Source organism: Neocloeon triangulifer, unplaced genomic scaffold (genome assembly GCF_031216515.1).
Source record: "Neocloeon triangulifer isolate White Clay Creek 2 clone unplaced genomic scaffold, ASM3121651v1 ptg000014l, whole genome shotgun sequence".
NCBI lineage: Eukaryota > Metazoa > Arthropoda > Insecta > Ephemeroptera > Baetidae > Neocloeon > Neocloeon triangulifer.
The window spans coordinates 16,687,261-16,707,021 of record NW_026775556.1 but is presented as its reverse complement, the minus strand read 5'-3'; the positions used below and the strand labels follow the sequence as shown (position 1 = coordinate 16,707,021).

Below are 19,761 nucleotides of genomic sequence, written 5' to 3'. Positions count from 1 at the left end.
ATTAAGAAAAGAAATCTCAGAAAAGGTGTTTCTTGAAATGTTTATAGACCCTCCAGCGGATCGATTAAGAAAACGGACTTTTGAATACATTGTGGAAATTTCAAAACCTGAGGTTGGGAGTAGCACACGAAAATTAAATCCAAAAATATTCAAATACAGAAATAACAGATATGAACCATTTTTACAATGGCTAGATTTTTATAAAAGGGATGAGAGACGATTTACAATAATCACAAAAAAACTTATCCTATCTATATTTAATAGTTCTATTTCCACAAGGGAAAATATATTTTCACTCTGGTTTTTTTGTATTTTAATAAAATATAAAATAGTTTATAATTTTAATGAGTAGAAAATGAAGGTCACGCTTAAAGATTTTAGTTTGAGATTAAGTTTATTTTAGTTTATATAAATTATACAATTATTCTCTTCATAACTGATATATTAAACTAAAATTCAGAGCCTAAAATGCTTTTTAATATGCTAACCTGTAAGAAAAAATTTCAACCGACATTTAATTATTTAATTATGCCTACGTTATGATAATGTCGTTCATAGCTAATAAATAAATCAAATTAAATTAAATGTTGATGTAATCTCAAGTTGAAATTTGCCGATTGCACACTTCTTATAAATTTGCTTCTGAAAAAAATCCTCATTTGGCTTTCATTTCTTTGTTTTAAAATAGTAATCAGTGTAAAAGAGTAATTTTCGCCCAAGGACACGGTGTTATTTGAAGAGCATTGCACTTTTGGCTGGAGAGTAAAAAGTGACTTTCTGTGTGTAGAACAGAGAGGAGGACATAAAAAAATTCGCAGGCGAGATAAATCTTACTCCTCTATTAGAGCCGTGTTTCGAGAAATGGGACAAGGATGATGCGCCGAAACGAACGAATTACCGAACTAATGGCAAGAAGCGCGCCGGTATTCTCACTTTTTGCGCAAATATTCACGCGCGGAATTCTCGCGCGACCGATCGTGTGTGTGTGATTTTTTCCTCGTGTTGGCCGCGGGCGCCTCGGCGAGCTCATTTGTGACACCTGGCTGAGATTTTTCTTACTCTCATTAGGCGGCGTGATGAGAAATGCAAAGTCGCGATTTAAATTGTTGGCAGCACCGCGGGCTGTTTGAATATTTCACCTGATCATCATCATCAGCGGCTGCCGAGTGAGGTGACCGGCCTCGGGGCGCGCACCATTTTCGCCGCCGCGCCAATTTTCTGATGCAAACGCCGAGATTAACTCTCGGTGCACCGCGAATTTCGGCAGATTTCGCTCCATTACAACTCCCCCGTTCCATTAACCGGCGCACCTGGCCAGATCTCTCTGATATTTTGCAAGCCTCATTTTTTCGCTTACCAAATTTCCAGAGATAAAACCTACTTGAGTCGAAAATTATACCACGGGCTGTTATTAGTTGTTTGCTTTTTGCCAAATTGCAATTGTTTACTTCTGAATGCTCGTACAATTTCTGCTTCTTTGTGCCCAGAGGGATACGTCTGGGAAGTGCCGCCGTTTTTAAGTCGGGGATAAATAATCGTCTGTGCTTTATCTCCGCATTATAAAGTAGTGATCTTGGGCCAAGATGCAAACATTAATTATTTTGAACAACAAAAAGAGAATTGTTTCGGCCGGCACTATATCTAAATCTAGCGAAAATCCTCTTTAAAAAGACACACGGCATTATTTTAATCAAATCCTTCTTTGGCGAGGTCAAGGCGTAAAAAATCCTTTTGAATATACACACGCGCACCAGAGTTCATTAATTTTCCACCACCGGTAGCATATTATTATAATTTTTTGCCAAGGAAACGACGAGATGAGGCGACAAGATTAAAATCATCATTCACTGCATTTTAATCAGCGCTGATCCCCTTCTCGGCCTTTTCCTGTCCCGCTCTTTTTTTATCTCCTTACGCACACAAACACACTCGAATGAATACATAAATAAAAGAAGCGCATGTCACTGAATTTTATATCTCGCATGGACATCTCGTTTGCAGGGAGGATAAATTAATCGCCGCCGCCGCTGAGCAGTCACAATATTTTAATAACCGCCGCCACCTCCTCCTTCGCATTCGTGTACCAGCAGAAATCAATTAAACGCCACTAACAAATTCGTTCGCCGTGGGTTTTTATTCTCGCCCCCCGCCGTGGCCGCCGCACCGCGATCTAATCTGATAATGCGATCAGCACAAATCACTCTGAACATCGAGCCGCAAAACTCACCCACTCATTCTCGCGGGGATGCTCTTGTACCGCTCAAAATGATAATGATTAACGGCCTCTTTTGATCGTTTTATGCTAATTAGAACCACGACTTGATCGAAATTGATTTACAAATTGCAAAGAGCAAACTCGCTAGTGCCACAGAAATGAAATATTTTGATAATTTTTCCCTCTCATGTTCAAGGATTAATTCTTCTGGTTTGACACATGATAATACTTTCAAGCCAAATTTTATGCGGAGGAAATATTTTATTAAAGAATTATGGAAAATAATTTCAGCAGGAATAATTTTTCTTGCCAATTCAATTTCACCTTTTATTAGAATTTCTAATTCATTATAAGAAATTTTTTTAATATATATTGCACCAACTCTGAAGATATGATTCAGTTTTCCAAATAAATTTGAAGATTCAGTTCACCGGACGGTGCGGCTCATCGATGCGAGTGCAAAACGGTGGGATTGATCTCCGAAATTGCAAACCACCATGAGGGCCTCTCCCGATTCCTCTGTTTAAAATGCGTATCAATCTGCGGCTCAGCTTCTGCTCTAATTGCCTGGTGACCACAAACGTCGGCGCCGAACGCACCAAACTCCGGCGGCTGCCAAACCCGATCTCGATTAAAAAGCGATTCAATTAAGCGACCGAAGAAAAGCAAGTAGAGCTTTTAAGAGCAAATCGGTGCGCGCGGCTGCATAATCGAAAGCCATCAATAAAACGTTGGCGAAATTGGAAACGCGATCGAGTGATTTAGTGGCGCGGCCGGCATGATTTGTGGGCCGAATTTGATCGGCCATCGACTACTTGAGGTCATAAACGGAGGCGTGTGTTGATGTGCTGCAGCGGCGAAATGTTATTATCTTGGCTGGCTGGAGAAAGAAAGAAAAAGCAGGCGGAGGAGCGCGCGCAATAATTAACTCATCACGCCGGCCGAGCAGTGGGCCGAGGCTGCTGTTTTCCAGCATTTTATGGCTTCATTGCTTGATTATTTCACGATCATTATCGCCAAAGTATGGAAACAGGGTGGTGCTCCGAACAGCCAGTGGGTTTTGCAAACGAGCCTTTATAACCCGGCAGATAGGAATCACGCGCTCCGCGGACAAATCTATATACATCGCCGCGCACACAAAATATTATGAATTGCCGAGTGCTTTGTGTGTGCTTGGCCAGGAGAAATATAAATTAGGGATCGCCCGGTGATCTCATTTCGTTGTTTGTGGGATTGTTTCGCTGTTCTCCAGACGGTTTTATTATTTTTGCAACAGCCCCGAGGGAATGTTTAACGTGCTGTAAGTAATTCAGTGCTATCGATTATTTTTCAGAATTATATTAAATTTTCTTTTTCAATTTTTCATTATACAGTTAATAATAATTAATATGCCACAACATACAAGTATCGCCAATTGGAACTTGACTCCCAAAATGAGGAGCATAATTGATTTTATAATCTAGATATTACTAAAATAATGTGTCATTCATTGAAGAGATGGCACGTTATTTATTTAATTTAAAACATTTTTTGCCTGGAATGATATCATTAATTTAAAATAAACTTATGATATTTGCTTAAAATAGAAATATATATATAAAAATGTAAATTTAGAAAAAAATATATTGTTTTAAAGCAATAAAAAAAATCAAATTATTAATTAAATTTATATTTTTATGGTACTTTTTATGTAAGAAAATAAAATTTTACTATTTAAAATTATTATTTATTACTTTTTTGTCTAAAATTTTAATTTTGAATGTTTTTATAATATCTCTTAAAGATCTCTCTTCATTTTACAGTAAACCTACTGTTGGCTAAAACGTTTTAAAAGCAATCCATTTCGGTGAAGAGTGTTTGCAATCAGACAATCACGCATTTCACACGGGCCACTTTATTCCTTCGAGGAGCGGCTATTATCACGCGTTGAATTAATCACGAAAACTCTTTAGCCGCGACGCCTTTTGACACCGATTAGAAAGTCATTTCGATTCGTAGAATTATTTTGGCGGCGGCGTTCAATTTGAATACGGCAGATAATATTCGGTTGGCATTAAAGTAAGTTGTTCCTTCCATCAGCGTGTGTTTGCGTAGTTTATTTAATATTGATAGTAGGAATTATCGAACATTAGTATTCACGGCGGCGAATCCGAGAGCGCGCTATGCAAATCAAGTGATAATTGACGGATCAACAAACCATAATGCTTTTAGTGCAATAAAACCCTGTGAATGAGCCGCTCTTAAGCGCGCGGCAGAAGAAAGAAAGAAATCCTCCGAGACCGCACGCCTCACTGAGTGCGTGTGCTAAATGAAAAATCGTAAAAATACACCTGCTCGACGCAAAAAATCACAAGAAAGAACTTGTATTACACAGAAAAATCGCAGTTTTTTACAAAAGCGCGGTCGAGAGAGTGAATTATTGCTGAAAGAGCCTTTCTTGCCATTTTCTCCATTCACGGAAATCGCGTTATTGCTTTTTGCCAGCCATTTGTGGTTTCTCTTATATATTTTTAATACTCTTTTACTTGGCGGTGAAACATAAAGATTTTGGATCTTTAACACTAAATAAAAACGATCGTTGTAATTTGAGGGTTGAATCTTGTAAATTATTTAATTGATTGCAACTTTTTAATTTAATTAACAAATTATACTTCATGCTTTGAAATACAGCAGCGGATGTGATCTTTTGAATTTTTAACAATTTTATGTAAATATTTTTTTAATTTAAAATTTATTATATAAACATTTTATAATATATGTAATTATAAAAATATAAAAAGCAATGTAAAAAAATTTATTTATTTTATAATTTATTTAATATATTTTTTATAATAGTTTCCACTTTTTTAACAGATGATTTTTTCATAACAATTTTTGTGCAATTCTAAAGGGTTTTAGTCCGCTTTTGTTAAAAAAAAATTTTGAATTTTAATCACAGATTCAAACAAATGAAAATGTACAAATGAAATTTGCTTATTCCACGCCGTGTCCGATTATGGAAATCAAAAAAGGCGACACAGTGGTGCACACCAACGGAGAGATTTATTCTCCACGGTGTGTCCCACGACGAAACGAATCTCTTCCCTGACGGTCGCACCGCGTATCAATCATAGTTTATTCGCGATTTAGGCGCTGCCGAAATAAATAAAATGCAAATCCAGCGTGCGGATTTCCATATTAGCGTGGAGCCGAGGAGGCAATCAGTCTTTCGCGCCGCGCCCTGCAGGGTGGATGATTTTTCGCCGCGAATTTATGAGACTTTCGGCCCGATTTGCATACAGGTGCTGTCGAGGCAGCCTCGCTTGATTAAGTCGTGTTGACATCGTCGTCACCTCGCTCTGTGATTGACACGTCACCGGGACAATGAAAGGTGTGGTCCGCGCCCCAACGAGAGATGCAGACAGAGTCGCTCTTTCAGTGCTGGCAGATATTTTGCGCGCAGTTTGAGACGAGATGCAATTAGCGGGGTGCAGTTCTTGGCAGAAGACGGAAAAGGTTAGATGAGCTCAACCTTTTTGATCACAATTTATAAAATGCACTTAACTTTTAATTTCTTCTTGCATAAGTTTTCCATGTGGGATTTTTACTTTAAAACTTATCGCAGACAAAGCTTATTTATTATTACGCCAATTCATTCAAGTTAAAAAAAAACTTTGGAGGATATTTGGAATTGCTTATAAATGTAAATTTCAATAATTTGGTAATTTACAAAAGGAGCATGTACTTATTTCTTTTTATTGATTGTATTTTGTATTTTTTTTCTTTTTTTTAATTAGAGATTAAAATGTAGTTGATATTTTGTACTATTTTTGTCACTTTTTTTAACGGCCATTGATCCTTCTGAATATAATTCATGGAACAAATGCGAATGAAGACTGACGCTCGTGCAGCCTAATTTTGTTTTTAATAAAATATATTTATTCAAGCATTAAAATTTAGGCTCTTGAAATCCGAAAAATTATGATTACTCGTTTCAGAATAATTTTATAGATGTAATTTACATATTTAATTTAACCGCGAGAGTCATAAATCTGTTCACCGATATTTGCACAGCAAATAAGCGGTTTCGAGTTGAGTTACAGCTCGATTTGCGAGTTTTACGAGAGCGATTTAACCCACTTTCTGGGCTAACCCGCTCACCGAATCATTAATAGACAAATTACGGCCGTGTAAGTTTGAGCTGTGAGCCCGCCACTCGCCGCAGACAGATCGTGGATAAAAAGCAATTTTGTCTCGCGGTGCTCATTAATATTTACGATTGAAGCCGCCGTTCACATGTGTACATATTTATGCATACCAAATTAAACGACTATTAATCAGTTTGCGTTAATAATCTGAAAATAACACCAAGTGTTGTTTTTTCTTTGGCAGCGCCGAAAAACAAGCAGCTCATTAAAACGGAGGCTGAAATACGAGCCGCATTTCCAAAATAATAATTCCCTGCTTTTTTGTCTATGGTCCTGCGCTCGCTCTGACAATTACTCAAGGCGCGCTCGTTAATTAATATTTATCGTGTCCGTTTATTAATTTCCCGTCTCGCCGCCGCTCCCTCCAATACAACCTGCTGACGATTATTTATTTTTAAGGCCATGTAAATTTCAAACTCATGCAAATCTCGATTTCGGAACCACGCCTGCTCACTTACACGAGCATCGCTCTCTAATCAGCCCCAGCATCTTCGGCCGGCCCAGATTTGTTCGATTGCCGCCGTGTCGATTAATGAATTGCGCGTCCTCGAAGGCGGCGATCAGTCGTTGATATTGGCGCGAAAATTGTGCAGGCAACTGCCAGTAGCAAAATCATTGGTGTCCTTACAAAGAAGTCTAGTAAAATTTAAAATATATTTAAATTTATAATCATGGAATCAGTTTAGATACTTTGGAATTGAATTATTTAATATTGAACTGATTGAACTGACAAATTTGTGTAAATAAATCGAAGTATGGACACTTATATTTTATTTCATATTTCTACGGTCATAGTTTAAATTAGTAAAATTAAATTGAAATTATTTGATGCAAAATCTTTCCTGGAATATTTAAGCTTTTAAAAAGGGGAATAAATACATATTTATTAAAAATTATAATAATTTGATTTGATTTGGAATAATTGGAATACATATTGAAGCGATTAATATAAAAGTTGTTTCCGCAACAATAATTTGTTGGGATAGATAATGTAACTATGGAAAATGAGGAGTAATCTTGAATGTGCAATCTACACATTTAGCCACTTAACATACCAAAAAATCCAGCTCTTCGTTCACTTTGGACTTGCCGTAGTCGACACTCTCTGGGTCCAGAATTTGCAGCGACATTTTCGCACTTTTTAATTAAAGACGAAAAGTATGAAATGCGATGTGATAATTTGCAATTTGCACGCTTTGATGCAAGGGCCGAGCCTTGGGTGTGCTCTGCGCAGAAAGCTTATTGAAACTGAGCGGATTGAGAGGAAAGTCTGACTTATTATTGCAAGTCTAAAAATATAACCATGAGATGTGAATGCGGGGAGCTTTGTTTCAGTGGGAATACTGGGGGTTCACTTGACACCAGCCTTAGTCAGCGTTTCCCAGCCACTATGCGAAAACTCAAATTTGCACTGATATAATATGCATAAAACGAACTTTACCGTAGAATATTTTATTTGAGATTCAACACCGTGCATAAATAATTTTTACTAAGAGATGAATACAGCTAAAGCGTCTGTTTTATAAAATTCATAAAATTATTCATTTCAAGTTTATTCATATTGTGATTTTTTTTTATCTAATCACATAAATTTATTGATCAGAAAAAGAAGGAAAAAATTTCTGTATGCTATTTTTCCTAAAAAATAATCATGAGAAATAACTTATAACAACAACATACAGTACACATACATATATTCCATTAAGCATGAAAAACATTTATCCAAATAATGCATACTGCAAATAAAATGTACCAGCTAGTGCCAAAATTTTGCGTGAATTGAAACGCTCCCAATAACACTTGAAAATTAATGAAGACTGTCAATTTAGCTACAACAAAATATAAAATAATTAATTATGATTTAATGTATGATATTAAGAAGTAAAGAAAGTTATTATTGTTTTATATTTTTTCTAAGCAAATCAAGCTGCTAGGGCAGTCTATGAAATTATTTGATCTTAATAATATAGCACATTTATCTCATTAACCAAGTTAAAAAAAAAATATCTGATCATTAATATTCCGATGAGTGGATTTATATTAGAAATACGTATCTTGTCATAAACAATCTTTCAATTTGAAATTTCTATCATCAAAATATTTAGAAAATTAATAATTCATATTTATATAATCAAAAAATGACTCATATTATTTCAATGGTAAAAATAGACTTTATTTTAATTACAGATTGAAGGCAATAGTATGTAAAACTTGATTTAAAACAGGAATTTGTTGAGTAATATTTAATGCATTACAAGATGAACTAGAAAGGGTCAATCTACACTTTTAGCCAATTAGCATACCAATCAGGCATAACAAAAATTTTCTTTTCTCCGGAAGTTCCGAGCCGCTCCAAATTTGCCACTCTTGACTGAGATGGGTCGAAGTTGAAGACATACACCTCCGAAGGTTTGGCATCCTTCAGCTCAGACTTGAAGAAGGACAGAACCTTATCAAGAGCATCAATACAGTACTGGCCCTTTGGTGAGCTCTCAGAAGTTCTGAATCGATCCTTTTTGTGGGCCACCTTCAATTAAAGGAGAATTAAAAAAGATCAATAAATTGGCAATAAAAATTTAATGAAATTACCTCGCATTTCTTGATCATGGAGTCGGCTGGAATGATTTCAAAATTTTTCACTTGGCCCACGAAAGACCCTTTTCCAACAAAGCCAACGGCCACCTTGTCCATTTTCCCAGTAATGCAGTTGCCCCACCACTCAAACCATTTTCGCCTGCAAAGTTAAAAAAAATTAGTTTGATTAAAATGCGGTTTTGTCTGTCAAAATACCATTTGATTTCAGATGATGACATTCCTAGATTGGTTCGGACATCAGTGAATGTTGCTTGTTCGAGGTTCAGCAGGTCGTCAGGCGCATTCAAAGCTTTTACCTTGGAAGCGTAAAGCAGCTTATGCTCGCCAACGGCACCCTCAAAGACAATATACAAGGTACTTTCTCCTCGTCTGTAGGGTTTGTCTGGAACCGGAGCCTTGGTTGGCGAATCTGTTGAAATACAGCAAAATAATAGCGAAATGAAAAATAAATAAATAAAAATGCGTTTTCTGTCACTAAAAAATTAATTGACAAAATAAATTTTAAGTCACTAATAATTTATTTTACTTTTTAAGTAATTTAAGTGAAAACACTAACCAGAAATGGTGAAGTGCTGAAACATAAGCCCATGCTTTGTCCTTTTCAATTCAAAGTCATTCAAGACTTTTGGGTTTTTCCTCTGCAATTCTCCATCAGCAATGGCCCCACGAATGTAAATTTTTCCTTTGGCCTTAGTTATGTATAGCTTGACTCCCTTGTTAAACCTAATTTATAATTTGAAAAAAATCAATAATGATAAAAAAGACAAATAATTACGTATTAAAATAAAGATAATAAAGATTAGATTATCATACCTTGATGTTGCATACGGCATCAAAAGCAAATCAACCAGCTCATGCCGAATGCAGATAAACTCTGCATTATCAAAGCTACACAAAAAAATTTTAAATAAGGGATTTTTACTTATGTAAATATTTCCCACCTCTCCTCATTAGAACCAATTTCTTGCACCCAAGACAGCATGTCACTGATGTCCTCATTCTCTGTGTACTTGTCCAGTTTGAAGTCATCATCTGGATGGGTTCTGTTCAAGTTGAAGTTGACCCTGCCACTCTTGGGCAGGTGCAGATACCTGACAGCAGAATCGTCCTGGCCGCAAAATCCGACGTCGCATCTCAACGCGTTTCGCGTCGTGTACCAAGACACAGCCTTTGTCTTGAAATTCAGATCTTCGTTCACTTTGGACTTGTCGAAGTCGACACTCTCTGGGTCCAGAATTTGCAGCGACATTTTTACACTGTTGGAAGTAAAAGTCAAAAGTCTCAGTTATTCACACGAAAGAGCGTAATCGAAGGCGCCTCAGTCACAATTGCACGCTTATCTGCAAGAGCCTCGCCTTAAGTACCCAGCAACAAGCGCTAAAGTCTATCTAATTGTAAGTCTAAATATAGCACCACGAAACGAATCTGCGTAAGAGTGCCAAGAGTGGGGATTCACCAGCTTATTCAGCGCGTTTCGAAGTCACCAAAATCTCATATTCTTTCCGGTTCACGCGCAAGATAATTTTCAAGTGAATTTAAAATAGAACACGATTTCCAATCATTATGAAATTAATTATGTTTAGTTTTATTTTAATGATTGCAAAAACTATGAAATATTTAACACATATTTACAAATTATCATTCAATTAAAAAAAATATATAAATTGTCTTTGTAATATTTTTTGGTTCGTTTCGCCAAACAGCAAAAGGTCGCAGACCCCAGTTCCAGACAAACTTTTCAAATGTAAGTTAATGCAAATTTTATTTTTTGTGATTTTGTAGTGCAACAGATTAAAAGATAAAGGGAACAGAGGAATCGATTTAATGCAGATGGGTACAAAATAAATCAATTATCATTAACACTAAAAGTAAATTTCCAAAATATTGTACTCAATTTTCATTCACAGTTTCACACCTGTAAAGAGAAGCGCGGGTTTCAAATTCTGATATTTATTCCGTGTTTCTGATGTTCGAAAAATAACAATTTCTGACCACTTAAAAAAGTTATATTTTCCAGGAATAAATAACGCAAGTTTTTTTCTAAAAATGCAAAAACAAGCTAAAGGCCCTTTTGTTTAGTCATGGTCACTGCAATTAACAATAACAAAAAAATAAGAGATTTGCCAGTCAGGTATGGGAGCAAAAGAACTGTGGCGCCTAGAAATGCATCGTGAGACTTTAGGGTGTAAAATTAATTTATGGCCCTCGCGTCTGTGAAAAAGGCCTGTGGCCGATTCTAATTACTTTTGCAGCAGAAGCAGAGTAATTGCCGTCCGCCGAGAAAGCAAGGCTTCGTTTGCTGCTCTTTCGTTCTCTCTCTGGTGATAAATTTGCAAATTATCCAGCGGATGTGTTATGGTAATGCGGATGAAATATCGGCCGGTGCATGACGAGAGAGCAGCCGCAACAAGAGTGCGTTTCGTTATTTAATGTGTCGCACCCCACGGCGCGTCCCGATCGCGATTTTTCACCCGCACGCCGCGTGATTTATTTTATTTGCGTGCGCGCCTCATTTAAATTTCGCTCGTTTATATTAATGCGCGCGAAAGGAAAACGACGTGAACGGTGGAGAAGAAGAGGTGCATGCCATGCAGACGGCCCGATTGTAAAAGAGCTAAAGCAGACGCAAAAACAATAAAAACGCGGCCCCTGCTGTGGCGACCCAGCTTCATTTGGTGGCGAATGTGCGACCAGCCGAGGTCTCGACGCACCAAAACAGCGATTCTGAGCATCGCTAAAGTTGATTCAAGACAGTCACCGCACATTCTTTAGTATACTTTACAATGTAAAATCATTGCACCAATTCTTTTTTATAAGAAAATTAAAATAAAAAATAATAATAAAATGTGGAAATATTTTAACATTTGTTTGAAGAAGTTGACACTCGAGGAGATGATCATGAAAATGAAGAAATCGGGCTTTTCCTCGTTGTAAAAATTGTTTATATTCAAAAACAAATGGCTTTACCAACTCCGGCTGCCCATAAAATAGGGTCGCAGACTGTGACCGAAACTATTAGACCTATATTTTGATATTAAAAACCATTTTTACAACGTTGAAAAGCCCGATTTTTTAATTTTCAATATTTTAGAATTTTTTAAAAATAAACAACAATAAAAATCCCCATACATTCAAATTATTAAATTATTTACTTTATTTTTTACAAGTTTAATTTCACATTTTTTAATTAAAATTCAAATTTAAAAAAAAAAATTGGGCTCCAATATTACTTTTAATTATACTATTTGTTCTATACAAGATTGTACAAGATCTAAATTTTGTGCTCAATTAATTATTAATATTTATTAATTATATAAATTCTTGCCGTTCTCAAAAGTGAAATTAAATTTTTTTAAATATTTTATTAGCATAAAAAGATAATATATAAATTATTAGATGACATTTACCCTACAAAATCTGAAGCAATCAAAAAAATTATTTATTTAAACATTTTTTTTAGTAGTTTCAGGTTCACATGCCCCTAGCAAGGTGACCAGAATTAATCGGTCAATTTATTTTGCAAAATGAAGAAATCTCCCGTGTCAGACAGACTCATTTTTCTTGGATTTCCACGCTGACCGAGCGAGTCGAGCTGAGCGTGCAGGTGGTGGTGCTCCTCTTTATTTATTTACCCGTGTTGGCGCAGGGTAATTTACTGCGTGCAGGCCGTAAATAAAACCATCACGCGCGTTGTCACCGCGAAAGCGAGAATTTATTCAGATTACGGCACTAAATTCGGCCTGTTATGACTGCTGTGAGCACAATTCGCGCCTCTAATTTATTTCGTCCTGTGTTTTCGCTCGGCCACGAGAGACACAACACCTTTTTCCTCGTAAAATTAACCTTAATTGCGCTTGGGAGCAGGAAAAGTGGGTCTCATACCTCTTGCTGAACATGCAAGGTTAAAATATATATAATGAGAGGATTTAAAAGACATAAAATTTAAGTATGCCACTTCTAAATAATGCCATTCAGTTAGTCACTTTCAGATTAATTTAAAAAAAAAAAGTTTTTTATAGATAGAAACTTTAAATAATTTTATAAAAATCCTTCTAAAAGTTGTTGCATAATATAAAAACGAATTGAATTCAGGAATATTGAGAAAGAAATTTGGATTGATCCTAAAAATTGAATAATTTTTATAAATATATGAAAAAAATTTATATATCATTTGTTTTCTACATTGTAATTATTTTATAATATACTATAGATCATTTTCAATATTATAATTAGGAATTGTTTTAAAATCCTTATCAAAATTTCAAATGCATAATAAAGTCTTCAGTTAATTAATTACTCAATTAATTTATAAATTAATATGGAACACGCCACAAAATATATCATAGGATCACGAACCCGTCTGACTAATTTGCTAGTGCTGATGGTCTCCTTCGTGACCCGCGATATTACTGCGATGGCGTAGCCGTCATAATGCATTTAAAGGAGTGCTGACCCCTCGCTTTGACTTTAATTCCTGATTCTATTAAGGGTCCTGATTAAAACCTGAAAAGGGCGGCCGAAAATTCGGCGTTTTCGTTGAGAAATCTCAAAATGAAATTGGGCTGATTGGACTTTTTTTGCGCTTGGTCGCCATCTTGGTCCAACAATCAAAAATGTGAAATTGTTGTTTGCAATTTGGATGGCCGTGACCTGAGCCACGTTAGGTCAAGAAAATACAATGAAAAATAATTGCAAATGAATAAAATTTTGTGAAATCAAAGCTAAAGAGTTGCTTGAAATGACCCTTTAATTGAAATTATTAAATTATTTAGCACACATGAGATATAAAAGGGTTTGCTAAAAGTACTGCCATTTGAAAACTAATTTTTTTAGAAGCAAAATCTTAATGGGAAATTTGTAGCAAATAAAACGCTCCTTCTTTTTGTAACAGTACAAAGTACTGCACAAATTTTTCTTATTTAAGAAAAAATGATAAATCCAAAAAAAATTACATTTTAGGTTAAAGGAAATTTTTTAAGATTTTTTTTCGAAATAGCCAATCGATTCAGCATGTCTTTTTTAGTCAGGGTCTAAATTTTCGCTAATAAATTCATGACAGTTAAAAAGTAACATCAAAAAATTTCAAACGGGTCGTGCCCTGTTTTAAGATGAAATAGTTGTCATTGAATATTTTAATGTTACTTTTTAACTGTCTTGAATTTATTAGCGAAAATTTAGATCTTGACTAAAAAAGACATGCTGAATCGATTGGCTATTTCGAAAAAAAATCTTAAAAAATTTCCTTTAACCTAAAATGTAATTTTTTTTGGATTTATCATTTTTTCTTAAATAAGAAAAATTTGTGCAGTACTTTGTACTGTTACAAAAAGAAGGAGCGTTTTATTTGCTACAAATTTCCCATTAAGATTTTGCTTCTAAAAAAATTAGTTTTCAAATGGCAGTACTTTTAGCAAACCCTTTTATATCTCATGTGTGCTAAATAATTTAATAATTTCAATTAAAGGGTCATTTCAAGCAACTCTTTAGCTTTGATTTCACAAAATTTTATTCATTTGCAATTATTTTTCATTGTATTTTCTTGACCTAACGTGGCTCAGGTCACGGCCATCCAAATTGCAAACAACAATTTCACATTTTTGATTGTTGGACCAAGATGGCGACCAAGCGCAAAAAAAGTCCAATCAGCCCAATTTCATTTTGAGATTTCTCAACGAAAACGCCGAATTTTCGGCCGCCCTTTTCAGGTTTTAATCAGGACTCTTAATTGAATCAGGAATTAAAGTCAAAGCGAGGGGTCAGCACTCCTTTAATAGTGTAATACCCTGATTGTTGCAACAATGGTGAGTGTGTGTCTTAATTAGGCGCGGACAGGTGCTTCCATCATTACATTTCGGCGGCGGCGTCATGAAAGGGCGAGACGTGTGCGAAATGGCATACACGTCTGTTGCACGTTATTTTCGGCATTAATCAACGCGCGGTGCGCAATCAAAACAAACTGCCGGGCTAATTTATTCTCGCGCCGTTAATATTCAAATGCCGCGCGGCCGCACAATGTAATTATTGTTATTATCGGCTGCGCTCATCCATCACCCGTCGTCCGGTATCGACCGAGACTGACTGGCCCAGATCAAACTCACGCACATTCCTGCTGCGCCCCGACACGTCCTACCATTTGTCACAACTCGAGTCCACTAGACTGACTAATGGAGAACCCTCTGTTTGTTATATGCAGAGCAAAAAAAACTGCCAAGAGCAAACAAATTACTCTCTCTCATTTGGAAAGTGCCGAAAGTTTTAATGTCCTCTTCAAGTTTTTTTTATTTTTTATTTATATATGAGCTATCATTGATGTAAACATACAAATAAAAATAAATTTAACCAAACGCAAGGCCGGAACAAATTATTGATTTTCCTCTTTTTGAAAGAATATCATCTTTAATCATTAATAAAAGATTTAATACTTACTTTGGCCAACATAATAGAACTGATAATCAAGTTTGCTTCTCCAGTATATTTCTGTAAATTGAATGTAAATTCCATTTAAAAGGTTACAAAATTTAATTTATTTCATAAAATTTAAAATAATCATTTTATTTAAGGCATTATTTTAATTCATTTAAAGGTCTTTTTAAAAATCAATTAATTTTTTATGAAATTAAAACTCTTACTTGATGATGATGTCAAAAATAATATAGTACTCTTAATAATTCTATACAGTTAATCTTAAAAATTTACTAACTGAAAATTATGAACAGTGACTGTATAAGTTTCCTTTCACTCCAATCAAAATTTCATTTTTGTAAAATTTAATGAGTGTATCAGATGGTTCCTTTTCACAATTAGAGTTGGATATTTCTTGGCTCGCAAATTGCGCAGCGGGAAAGTGATATCGTGGAAAGTGGCGTGCGCACAAAAAGTTGCGGCCACGAAAATTACATCAGCAGATTAAGGCGGATTATTCCGAAGGAGCTAAATAATCACATAATGCTCAGTGATGAAGTGCACGAGGCGCACAAAAAGTGCAATATTTCACCAGATTTCGCAAGCTAACGAGTGTTCGTACTTCACGCAGTCTGATTCATCTGGAAAAAACTCAAGAGTGCCACTCACATGTGCAAAGAGGATAAATCGAAATCAGGTTGGCAATTTTTTATTGGCGGCCTTAGCTGATGTATAAATATTTATAAATGAGAGCAGAGCTTTTAATTTTATAGATTTTTCATTGCCCTTTGTGTGTGCACGAGGCGGATCAAATTTGCATTTTATCTGCGAGTCGACCGGGGCGCTCTGCTTTTTATTCGAGCAGCTCAATAAACTTAATTAAAAGCCCGGCGCTGCTTATCTGGCCTCGTTAATAGCCGTTTGATGCGCAAACCACGCTTAATTTCGTGTTTGCAGAGGAATTAAATAAAAAATGCAAATCACGCGCTCGGCGTGGCGCGCACAAGGTTTTTAATACTCTCCTTACATTTTCAAAGGTACGCATCTACTGCGTATTTATTTGGGGCTCCTTTGAACTGTGCCGTCGGTTATTTTCAAATAGGCGAATCTTAAATGTAATTTTCATCAACATATTTTGCCCCTCAGATTTTAATTGGCTTTTATACTCTTTGAAAATTGCTTTGTTTTGGTTTACAAGGTTTATAAGAAGGAAGTATATAGGCTAAAAAGAAAATATTTCCAAGTATAATATTAAAAAAAAAAATATTCGGGAAAATTAATTCAATGGAGAAACCCGTTGGTGGACCACTCTGTCAATAATTATGCGAGTTGAAAGGCGTGTGCTATCTGCACGAAACGGACACACTCTGCGCGAACACTATCAGCCAAGTGTTCTCTCACCTTAAAAGTCGCGGGGCAGTCGACGAAAAGCAAACTGCTCTTTTAATTTGGAAAATAAATTTCTCGCGGCTCTCGTTATCCTCGTCGCTCTCTGCGAAAATAAGTATCTCTCCCGCGTCCATAAACGATGGAAGGTCCACTTAATTCAGCCACTTCTTTTAAGGCGCGGATGAGGTGTGCGTATTTAAATCGCGACTAATTGACGGGGCCGATCACATACCCTTCAACCAGGCAGAAAAACAGTTAAGGGCCGTAGTACGTTTAATTGCCGCGAATTATCATTAACGCACTATTCTTGCCAAACCATTCACTTTTGGGTCACGCAGTGTGTGTGTTTGTTTGTTAATTTAATTTTTTTGTATCTTTTTCGAGTGTGGGCTAAACAGAATGACAAAAAATAAATATCTCGCAGAGGTGCGTGGGAAACGAGAGGCTCCTCCTCTCGATTCCAAAAATCTCTCGGGTCATAATGAAAACGCACTTCTCTCCACCGCAATTTCGTCCTATTCAGTTTTGACAGTTTAAGGTGCAATTACTTTTACGCATAGAACATTATAAGCGCTGGCGCAGCGTTATGTGGAAAAGGTGAATAAATTTCTGCTCTTTAGCGCCGGTTGGATGGGAGATTTTTCAAAGGACGCCTAATTGGATTACATTTCACAGCTCCTAGACTCCTTGTCAGTATTTTGAATGGGAGCATTTCAAAACGTATATCTCTTATAATTCAAGTGGAACGAAAGGAAGCTTGTAATTTAAAATTCCGCTAATTCCATGGGATTTAACATTTGTTGAAAATATGTCACGTTGAAAATAATTAAGAGTTTTTTTTAGCTTATCTTGGAATTTAGATTAAGAAGTATGTAAAGTATGAAAAATTATAAATTTACATGCGTTAAATATGAAAAAAACTTTTTTCATTATTTAATTGAACATTTCAATTATTTCTATATAATTTGAGAAAGAAATGTGCTTCTGAACTGACTTTTATTGGAGAAAATATATGCTATTGACATTGCATTTTCTAGTTCTTTGCTGATTTATTTTAACAAAAATGAAACAAACCTATTTCAAAGCAAAATATCATCACTTAAATCACTCAATTTATTCCAAAAATTAAATATTATTCGATGAGAATGACCTGGTTCGGGTTCCGTCTGGTGCACTTGCGAGTCCTTGACGGCCTATTATTGGCGGAGAAAGTGAGGAAAGCAGCGGTGCATGCAGCCAGGGCCTCGATTGGCCCTCGGCCGTTGCTGGAGAACGCACGTCATTGGTGCGCGCGGTCGCGGAACCGCCGCTCTGCAAATTGCACGCTCACTTCCACAACACGGTCCGCTCACTTTCCACGTGAGTTGATTAATCTTAAAGCCTATCTGCAGGTGTACACGGCCATTAAAACAAACAAGAGTGGTATATATTATTAGAATATACTAATACATCAAAGATTTTTACTTATAATGCATTTTATTTGACCCAAAAATTTAATTTTAAATAGTATTTATTAAAAGTCAGAATAAGTTTAAGAATTATAAATTAATAAATTAATTTAATTACTTTATTATTTGAAAAAATTTGCAGGGAATGCATTTAATTGAGGGAAATCCGTTTGATCGAGTGAGGGCATCGAATTGAGGTTCCACGAGGCCATTCATCTCTCTGATCTGCGGAGACAAAAAAAAGCAGAAGCGCGGCGGCGTGAATTGAATTAAGCTTTGTTAATTGCACAGGCACTTAGCCTAACGAGAGCACCTGAAAGCGCCGAGAAGGAATGCAGTTGGACAAAAAAGCAGCAGCAGCCGAAGAAATAAATCGGTGTTTTTTCTTTCGAGAGGTGTAATTGGCCGGAATTATAGGTTCGCGGCGCGTAATGAGCCTTTTTTGATATCATTAGCCGCGCCGGGCAGCTCGGTTTTGGTGTCAAAAACACCAGCACGGCCATTAAGCGGTGCGCTCTCGTTGAGCCGCGGCTGCCCTTTGATTTGGCTCGCCGTGTAATCAAATCGCCAAACCTCTAATCCGACTGCAAATTGCCACTGCCCAAATTGCAAAGTGCGCCGAATTGTTTCCTATCGCTTCCGATACGTGTGTATGCTGATGAACTCTCGGCCCCGCAGTCATTTCTCTTCCTTTCTTTCTCCTCTCGATCGAACGCGTCGGGCCCTATTATTTGATCTTCAAAACAGCACCAGCAGCTACACGTCAAAAAGGAGCTTATTAAAGAAATAACTGTACGCCGCATATTCACATTCTTTTTTGTTTAACGAGTCTGTCTTCGGGTGTATAATGAATAGCGAATTTGCGTTATCCCTTGACTGCAAAAAAAAAATACACTCGCACACAAATGAAGACAAGTCCTTTGTCTCCTATACCTATACGCAATCAAGATTTTTTTTCACGGATCTCTAAATACAATTTTGCAAAATTCTTAACTGTAAACGTCACATTAAGACTTTCCTTACAATTATTTAATGAAATAAAATAGAATGAAATTCAATATGAATATCCAGTACATTGATAAATTATAATAAATTATAACATTTTAATTAGTTAAATTCTTGAGCTATCGTGGGTTTGTGTAATCTTTTTTTCTCTATTTTACAGATATCACGTTTCCATTCATAAGAAGTTCTCGGGTCGCTTTCCCATATAAATTAGAATAGAGTTTTGGAACGTGACGCTCTCATCTTCGTGTTAATCGGCAAAACCAGCTTTTCGCAAACAAATAAATAACAATAATAACGCTGAAATTCTAGACATGTTTAAAACAGATAAAGCAATAAATTGGCCGAAAACACACGGAACACGTCCCTCTTTCTTTCTCTTGTCCGTTAATAGGGAAAAAGGTGTCTATCAAAGGAAGGCACTTTAAACCAAGTGCGTTCGATCGCTAATATATTCAGCGGCGAATTAAGAAATGGGCCCTGCGGGACCCTCCTTAGCGCGAGATGAATTATAAACAAA

At 36.1% G+C, this 19,761-nt stretch overlaps 2 protein-coding genes across 2 annotated transcripts in view; both read right to left on the bottom strand.

Annotated features, from left to right (window-relative positions):
• LOC132199831 (uncharacterized) overlaps nt 1-7,648 on the bottom strand; it is a 30,592-nt gene extending 22,944 nt beyond the window's left edge. The window contains exon 1 of the mRNA XM_059624869.1: nt 7,458-7,648. Coding sequence (XP_059480852.1) covers nt 7,458-7,532 — 75 coding nt within the window. The 5' untranslated portion in view covers nt 7,533-7,648. The remainder of the gene's footprint in view (nt 1-7,457) is intronic.
• Nucleotides 7,649-8,657: 1,009 nt separating this feature from the next.
• On the bottom strand, nt 8,658-10,347 carry LOC132199966 (uncharacterized). The gene is made up of 6 exons (XM_059625095.1): nt 9,939-10,347; nt 9,811-9,885; nt 9,554-9,720; nt 9,193-9,406; nt 8,992-9,136; nt 8,658-8,929 (listed from the first exon to the last, which is right to left on the bottom strand). The coding sequence occupies exons 1-6, from the start codon at nt 10,244-10,246 to the stop codon at nt 8,681-8,683; spliced, it is 1,158 nt and encodes a 385-aa protein (XP_059481078.1). The 5' UTR covers nt 10,247-10,347; the 3' UTR covers nt 8,658-8,680.
• Between the last annotated feature and the right edge of the window lie 9,414 nt (nt 10,348-19,761).

What these genes read in the sequence shown, in the direction of transcription:
- LOC132199966 (XM_059625095.1), bottom strand. Translation starts at nt 10,246, where the DNA reads ATGTCGCTGCAAATTCTGGACCCAGAGAGTGTCGACTTCGACAAGTCC. An exon ending in ATGCCGTATGCAACATCAAG is followed by an intron (nt 9,721 to 9,810) that starts GTATGATAATCT and finishes ATTATAAATTAG; the next exon opens with GTTTAACAAGGGAGTCAAGC. An exon ending in TCATCATCTGAAATCAAATG is followed by an intron (nt 9,137 to 9,192) that starts GTATTTTGACAG and finishes TTAACTTTGCAG; the next exon opens with GCGAAAATGGTTTGAGTGGT.